We start from the raw sequence: 8,979 nt of genomic DNA on the forward strand, positions 1-8,979 counted from the left end.
GCTGGTTTTCCCATGTTGGAGAGAGAGAGATACGTACGGATGTCCAACATGAATACCGTGTACAAATAGACAACATAGGTGATTAGATTTAGGACCATATATATATATTTGTGCTCAAATTTTGTTCTTTTGTAAAGATGTCATCTTTGGGAAAAATGATAAACAAATGTATCAGTTAAATATTTCTAGGTAATATTAGACATAATAAGCTTATGGTTTATTAAAGTAGTTGCACGAACATTTTCCCCTTCCAAGTAGATCGAGGGAAAATTAAGACAGACTTAATATACAACTTCATTATTCCAAATAATACATAATAGGGTTTGATATAATATGAGATTCACTGAGGAACTCGCAGATAAAGTGGGATTGGATTGTGAGAATTTGGAGGTGAATCCCAAACTGAGAAAGCACTCGTAGAATTCATCCATTTTTTCGTCAATTCTGGATGATGACGATCAATCACATCTTTCAGGTTCTCTGTATTATTTACCCATGCAAATCCTTTCTTTGTATACGTCTCCTCGTTGAAATTGCTTGTGAAGAATCTATCTGATTCCAGCCTCCTGCACGCATGAATGCCCAACCAAGTTAATCATCATGTTATAATAATTGTATCACACACGATTCCCTTATTTAATTTCATTACAATTAGTGGATTTGTTTTATTACCTTGATGCCATTAGTAAGAATATTACAAAAGCTGTCTCACTAATAGCGAACCCTGTGATCTTTTTCTCTGCCATGAGGCCCACAAGCAAATCAAGCTCTTCAACATCATCACCGTACACTTCTTCAAGCACTCGAATCGCCTCGTTGTCATCCGTCAGATCTTCCCATTTTGAAATGGGTATCAATAGTAGGGCCCTGCGGAAGCCATTGTACCTTGCGACATTCCTCTCTCTGTCCCTATAAACTGCATCATGGAGGCTAAGAATAAGCTTGCTTCACATTGAATATAAATTGGTAATTAAATCAATTAAATAAACGACCCAGATTAGCTAATACTACCTTCAAGAGCTGGTAGGTCCACATGATTAGGCCTATCATGGCCATCCACCTCCTGTGGAATAAGGTCCCTGAGCCACGTAGGATAGTTCCAAAGCTCTAGGGCCCCACTAGCTTGGTGGCCCATTGAAACCAGTTGCCTTGTGAACCCAATTTCTGCCAAAACCTTTTCTCCCTTAATACCTATCAAATTTGCCATAGGAACCCTGAAATACAAAAATAATTAGGACAAAACAATTTCCATGAAAATTGAATGGTCTAATTTTGATGCCGAGTTAAATCAAGAGGGTTATACTTTTCGATCAACCGTGGAGATTTGTTCGGTCCTGGTGCGGTTGAGATGTCCCTGAGGTTAAGGTGATCGGGTAAAAGCGAGTGCATGCGATAAACACTAACAAACTCTTCAGTCAAAGAATAAGGAACACCATGATTATTTGGTTTCTTTAGACCCACCAAACCTCCCAATTCGGCTCCTCCAACGTGACCAAAGGTGTCCTTAAATTTCTTACCCAACAATCCATACCTGAAATAAATGTTCAGAAAGTACCATCATATAACAATTATAAGGTTGAATTTTGGATCATCCGTTTGTGTTTGCAATGATCCTATAGTTGAACCATATTGTTTCAATTTAAGTTTGTGAACAACATTTTCCTTTTCAGTTGTCTTAATTGATCTTAATGGAGAAGATGATCAATTCAGTAAACTTATGTTGAAATAAAAGAATACCAGTTGGAGCGCATCCCAGCAAGCAATGTATCAGTTTTGAGGAGCTCCACTGTCCAATCTATTGTATGGATCTTAGCAATTACTGCTGATGTCACTAGCCTTGCATGACGATATAATTCTTCATCACCAAACTCTGGATATTCCTTCTGAAACATCATTAAAATGAGGTTGTTTTGAGCTCATGATGTATGATCGCATGAAAGGTGGTAAATATTCACATGATACCAACAGTTGATCCAAAATACCTTGAGGGTATCGCAGACAGCATTGTGTTCTTTAATAAAGAGGGCTTGCAATGTTGAGACGCCAGCCCAACTATTACGAACATCTCCGGACAGAGCGATGCCATCTTGGTCATGGGGAAGAAGGCCATCTGGTGATATTTTGAGCTTCCCATCTTTGAAACTTCTCACCTTTCCCAACCTCTCTGCATTGCTCCCATATATAGCACTTCCATCCCTGATATTCACCATCATTCTTGTTAGAGACATGCAAATTTTTAAAATATATAATCACTTGTCTAGGGAAGAAATTAATTTAATCATTTAATTTATATTCTTACATTTATTACACCAACCAATAAAAAATTAAATTTGATTACGAAACGTTTCTTACCACCATGGTGTACGAATGTTCAATGTCCCATTCTTGATCTCGTAAAAGCCAGTTGGAACCTCCTTTGTCTTGTAGAACTTGAAAGACTTGAGGGGACATTGGTTTGCAACTTCTCTAGGTGCAATCAGCTCAATCTACAATAATTTTATCCAAATTAAAGAACATGTTCATATATATATATATATACAAAGTGTTTAATTTCAATATATACAAAGCAAACCTGATTGGTATCCTCCAAGTGGTCAATCCAATCATGTATCATAAACTGAATCCAAGAAGCAGCAATCATGTTGAATTGCTTCCCTGTGTCGGTGAATTTTCTCCGCGCTAGAAGTTTTGTGGCCACCACCATTGGATCTGGTTTCCTTAGCTGCGCACGCACATATCATCCAAATTAAATTAATTATTCATAACATAAATTATTGAAACTCTTTTAGATTTCTTAGAACTTTTACTAGTTAGAGTTTCACATACAGCAAATTATCGTAATTATAATTTGAAGTAATAAATATTTAAAAAATTTCATGTGTATATTGAGCCATGTGATCATATATATAAGCAGGGACGGATTTAGGGGGACTGGGAGTGGCCTTGATCCCCCACAAAATTACAAGAAAAAAAAAAATTAAGGCAAAAAAATAAATAAATAAAATTAAGGTATCTTTTACCAATTGGTTCCTCCCCAAATTAAAAATTGGCTCCGTCCCTGTATATATACAAACACATATAGTGTGTATATCTATATGGGACCATTTTTTTTTTATTTCATATGAGATAATATTTAGTTATTTATATGAAAAATATTGGTAGGACCACGTGTGTTTTTCGTCTCTTTATATTAAAACTTTGGATTTCATTTTTGTAAATTTGAGATCCGAGTTTACAATTATCTTAAATCTGATATTTTTATCTTTTTTTTTCTTTTTTTTTTTCTCAAACAAATGACAAAATTAATATGAAAATATACTCCTTTAAAAAAAGTTGAACAAACATTAAAAACAAGAAAAGAAGGAGAAAAAAAATGAAGTTGACTTATGCGCGTGCAGCCATATCGATCCATGCAGCTAGCCATGATGATGGCTGGATACGACCCAACCTCATCATTGTCGAGCTCTCAACCGGCCACGGCCGGCCTTGTAAAATTGGGTGCGTCAAGGTCGAGCTCTCATGCAGTCAACCATGCATACCATGAGCCCATGGTAGGGAAAGATCCAACCATTTTTTTTAAAAAAAAAAAAAAAAAAAATTCTTATCTCATCATTTATTTTTTCTTTAGTTTTTAATTTTTATAAAAATAATGGTTCGTTTGGCAACTCTCTTTAGGATAACTTTTTCCTTTTTAGAAAAATACTAAAAAATTATCAAACAACGTAATCAACACATAAAATATTCAAAAACTACTTTCACCTTTCATTTAAGAAAAAAAAAATTTAAAAGTTTACCAAACAAGCCCGTTAACATAATTGTAAAACGCAAAAAACTTAAAACATTATCAAATAACTCAACACATAAAACATTTAAAGTTTAGCTTCGTCCCAGAAGTGGAACTAACTGGTAAGCGGGATTACCAAATTTAGCTTGTTAATTAATATGTATTTCACATTGTTAATATTATGTATTTAATAAAAGAAAATGACAAATTTTTGGGTTTAAAATGATAGTAAACTTAATTTCAAAATTAAAAATTGAGATGTGTTAGTAGTCTTATACTCTTATATGGTCCCAATGGGAGAAATACCAAATACCTTGTTCTTTTGATCAACCGGAAGAAGGTTTCTGCCAAAGAAAGTTCCTTCACTACCTGCACCTTCATTGAAGGGATCGTTGTGTTCTCCATCAGCTGTCCTGTATGGATAATCTCCGGGGTTAAATCTAACACCCACCGGAGATCTACCAACGTTGATTAAATTGTATTCCTCGTGAAGGTGCCGGCGAACACCAAGATAAGCTAGACCTAAGAACACTGGTAAGCGGTGCCAAATCCCCAGCTTATCAATGGAGTGGACAATCTGCACGAAACACATGAAAGATAACGTCATTAATTATGTCTTCCTCCCATAAAAAGAAACATGCATACGCTAATTAATTAATGAGTGTCAATCGTATATGTCTAGCTAGTAGCTAGCTAGCTACATGCATGTGTTGACATTTTCAGAAACAAATAATAATAATAATAATAATAATAATAAAAAAGCACAAGCTTATAGATGAACATTAATGGCAGTACAAGGAAGAGGAAAGCGTCTATGAGAGTCATCTTGGCAACAGCTTCATGGAAGTCTCCATGGATGAATCGATGGAAAGGAGCAGTTAGGAGGGCCCTCAGGGATGTCATTACTACAGACAACATTGTCGATCGTTGCTTGCATACAATTACTACTCTTTCTTTAAGATATACACATATATATATACCAAATGGAGGGACGTCGTCCTTCGTGCAAAAATGTCAAACGATGATCGAGAGGCGGCCAATATTGATTAACTAAAATGCAGCCTTTTTGAACAATTCACCTGAGCGGCGGAACTATGGGCTGATATGACTTTTATAGGTCAAAGTTGTGAAAATCATATTTTGAGAAGTGTTTCGGAACCAAACAAATGAACCCAAATTTTTTTTTCAAATTGAAATGGCAGACCGTGAATAGTACACAAAGAAGAGAGAATTGCATTTTTTTAATTTAAAAACTCTTGCCACGTAAATTTGAAAATTTTTCTAGGTTCATTTGTTTGGCTTCCTAACACTTCTCTCATATTCTTACTTTAACATGCATATTCCTATACTAACCCCCCTTTTTTTAAGCAAAAAGGGCAGGAGGTGGTGATGCTACTCTACCGGGATTAATTTACCATGGTAACATCTATTCACTGAGAATTGCTAAGGAAGGACCTAGACGGTGGGAACCGTAGATGCTCCGTCAAGACCAATTGAATCATAACTTGACTCAACTCCACTAAGACATCAGTGGATTCCTAAGGCGGCTAGTTCAGGAGGCGCCTAAACGACAAGAACTATAGGCACTCTGTCAACAACAATTGAACTAGAACCTGACCCAGCCCCATCAGGACATCAGTGAATTTTTAAGGTGGCTAACACTAAATAGGTTTATGTGAGTGATTATCCATTGCGGATATTCGGACCTACGCCTTAGTACATGTCTGGACCTTATGGACCTCCAATGGTGGTCTTATAATAACCCATTAATGATAAAAATATTCATCCAGTTTATTAATTAGCCAGGCTTCCACTTTTTTATGTTCTATTTTACTATTTTTCTCCAAGTGGTGTTGTGTATATATGTATTTTGTTTTATTGATTTATAATATTAATGTTAGAATTGGTCTATCAATAGAGAGCATAAGCTGGTACGTGAAGACCCAAGTCTACCAGACAAAATAATAATATAATTAAAGACAATAATTCAATGTTCCCGACATAAGAAATGATCTAGACCATCAATCATGCCGTCTCTTTTTTGTTTTTGTGTGTTTAAAAAGAGAATTATATATATTAATTTACACCTAAAGAGATAAAACAATTGTCAAAGCTACCAGGACCAGAAGGAAACGAATATGATGATATCATAACAAACTTTATACAATAATCTAAACCTGCTGCTAGCAACATCGGTCCAATTAAAACATTAACGTACGTTTACACACGTACACTTTTGTTTAATTAATTACCTAGTGCTTGTTGAACCAGACAGGTACATTATACCATCGTTAACGATAAAGCATATATAATTGCTCTATCTAATACAACTTAATTATCGGAAAGAACAAGTCTTATGTTATTGCTGAAATTTCCTTTACATATGCAAGAGTTGCAACGTATTGCACACGAAGATTTGGTGCAATTTATATAACTTTGAAGGTTAACCATATCAAAATAAGGTCAACACGCAAGACACGTACGTACGTGTTTTGAATTCCCATATCGGCGCCTGCCTCTCTGGGGCAGGAACTAGGAAGGAGACTATTCATAATTAATTAGCTAATTATTATCAAAAAAATTTCAACGTGGCAGCCAACGTGTTTTGAATTCCCATATGGCGCACGCCTCTCTGGCAAAGGGATCTGTTTGGCAACTCATATAAGCTAGCTTATATCAAATTATTAACCAATTGCAGATCATGACGTGTTTTAATTTGCATTCACATCGCCTTCCTGGACTATCTCCCTGTTAGTCTATTTTCATGCATCATGAATGTAATCGGAGTCAAGCTAGCTGATTTGTTGATACTACCTGCTGCTTCCTTTGTATTTAGTGTATGTTTTTGTTCAACCCCATAAGAAATGTAGGAAATGGGGAACACCAATATTATCCCATGCATGCACGTTATCAATATTTCTCAATTCAATATTAATATAACATATTATCTCTTCTTAATTTCTTACTTCTTAATTCTTACCAATAATTGTCATAAAGTGTTCCTAGCGATACTATAAGAATTAGTATATTAATTCGTACAGTAGAACAAAATAAAAGTACCTCTCTTACACATGCATCAAAATAGGATCTGATATATATATTAGTGATGTTTCACATGCCTTTTAACTCCTGATAGTGTCTATCATTTTCTTTTCTTTTCAGTACGCTATTAGAACAATACCCACAATATTCACCGTTTATATGCATCACCATACTCGATAAATTGGAAAGAATTTTTTTTTTCTTTCTTCTTGTTTCGTATATATAGCATTTCGTACATGTTGCAATACTCTAATGCAACTCCCTTACAAAAACTTTTCCTGCGCATCCTCTCAAAGGTTTTTTCTAGTTTCTTATTACAAACTAACGTGTTAAGTTTAACTGATGTGATAATGTCAGGTAAACACGCAAGCAAAAATCGACCTTTACCGCCACCAAAAGAAGAGAATGTCATTGGATAAGGGTAGGCCCTGAACAGGCCGAGATGGGGAATACCTTGGGCCCATATGGCCCAAGGTAATTAGCTAAATACCGAGATGGAGAATGTCATTGGAAGGAGACTATTCATAATTAATTAGCTACTTATTATCAACAAAATTTCAACGTGGCAGACAACGTGTTTTGAATTCCCACATGGGCGCCCGCCTCTCTGGCAAAGGGATCTGCTTGGCAACTCATATAAGCTAGCTTAGATCAAATTATCAACCAATTGCTGATCATGACGTGTTTTGCATTCACACCGCCTTCCTGGACTATCTGTTTTCATGCATCATGCATGAATGTAATCGGAGTCAAGCGGATTTGGTGATCATACTACTTGCTTCTTCCTTTTGTTTTTGTTCAACCACATAAGAAAGGTAGGAAATGGAGAAGAACATTATCCCATGCCATGCACATTAATTATCCATTCTCAATACAATATTATAACTTATATCTTCTTTCTTACGAATTCAATAATTGTCATAAAGTGTTGTTTGGGATACTATAATCGTTAAAATTAGTATAATACAGTAGATCAAAATAACAATGCCTCTCTTACATCAAAATAGGAACTGATTAGTGATGTCTCACATGCCTTTTAACTCCATGAGTGTCTATCATTTTCTTTTCTCAGCGGTGAGTACGTCATAATGGCTCAAATTGTTAATAAGTGTAAAGATAATTGCTGAAAAGTATTAATATTTAAGTTGGTGGGCTCAAGTCCTATTTATCTGTAAGAGGATAATGTTAGTTTTAAAAAGAGTTCAAGAACAACTTAGAATTGGATTTCTAGAGAAAACGTGTGTGGGTAAACATGTGGGCCGCAATGTTTATCTTCATCATGGAAAAGACTTTGTATTCATGATGGTTTCGTTTTCCTAACAGCAATTTGGTTAAAATTGTTCTCCTATTTTTCGTGACTAAGTCTCTATAAAAAGACATGTAGTCTGTGGTTGAGATCATCCGGAAAATTCAAATTGGTGAGAACACTTTGTAGCATTTATAAAGTATAAAGATTTTTTCTTTATTGGGTATTTGAGAGGGACGGTTGAGTGGGGAGTACAAGGGGTGTACAAGGGGTTAAAGGCTTGGGTTTGAGATATTAAACTTGAGCAGTTCAAGCTTGTATTATTGTACTCAATATTTCTCAATAGTAAAGAAGGAGACTGAATCACGCCCTGTGAATGTAGGCATATTGCCGAACCACATAAACTCTTTGTGTACATGTGTGATTGGTGTGTGTTATTGTGTGTTTTCTTTCCAAACTTGTCTTTCGCATAAAGGTCTGATGGAAAATTAGTTGCCAATTAATTATTAATTTTCCCAACAATTAGAACAATACCCACGATATTTACCGTCTAAATGCATCACCATATTCAACAAATTAGAAAGGAAAAGCTATTTTTTTCAGCAACATGTACTAAATGCGCACTTTGTACATGTTGCAATATACTCTAATGCAGCACGCACACAAAAACTTTTTCATCGCGCATCATCTCAAACTTATGCTTTGTTTGGTTTGTATAATAGACCTATGAAAACAAATAGCTAATCTTACGGTATAACTATTCATTTGTTAGGCTACACATTATTCTTGGGAATAGTTTATTCCCATTGAACCACTAATCTCAAACACACAGGATTAGATAAGCCACTCATTTTTTAGTGGCTTAACTAATCCTTAAGGAATGAAATACATTTTTCAAAAATACTCA

At 35.3% G+C, this 8,979-nt stretch overlaps 1 protein-coding gene across 1 annotated transcript; it reads right to left on the reverse strand.

Annotated features, from left to right (window-relative positions):
- Positions 1–238: 238 nt before the first annotated feature.
- LOC132182819 (alpha-dioxygenase PIOX-like) lies at positions 239–4,702 on the reverse strand. The gene is made up of 10 exons (XM_059596168.1): positions 4,580–4,702; positions 4,098–4,361; positions 2,573–2,722; positions 2,353–2,486; positions 1,983–2,196; positions 1,738–1,883; positions 1,304–1,531; positions 1,012–1,214; positions 673–916; positions 239–566 (listed from the first exon to the last, which is right to left on the reverse strand). The coding sequence occupies exons 1-10, from the start codon at positions 4,700–4,702 to the stop codon at positions 341–343; spliced, it is 1,932 nt and encodes a 643-aa protein (XP_059452151.1). The 3' UTR covers positions 239–340.
- Positions 4,703–8,979: the final 4,277 nt, after the last annotated feature.

This window comes from Corylus avellana, chromosome ca5 (assembly GCF_901000735.1).
Source record: "Corylus avellana chromosome ca5, CavTom2PMs-1.0".
NCBI classification, from domain to species: Eukaryota; Viridiplantae; Streptophyta; class Magnoliopsida; order Fagales; family Betulaceae; genus Corylus; species Corylus avellana.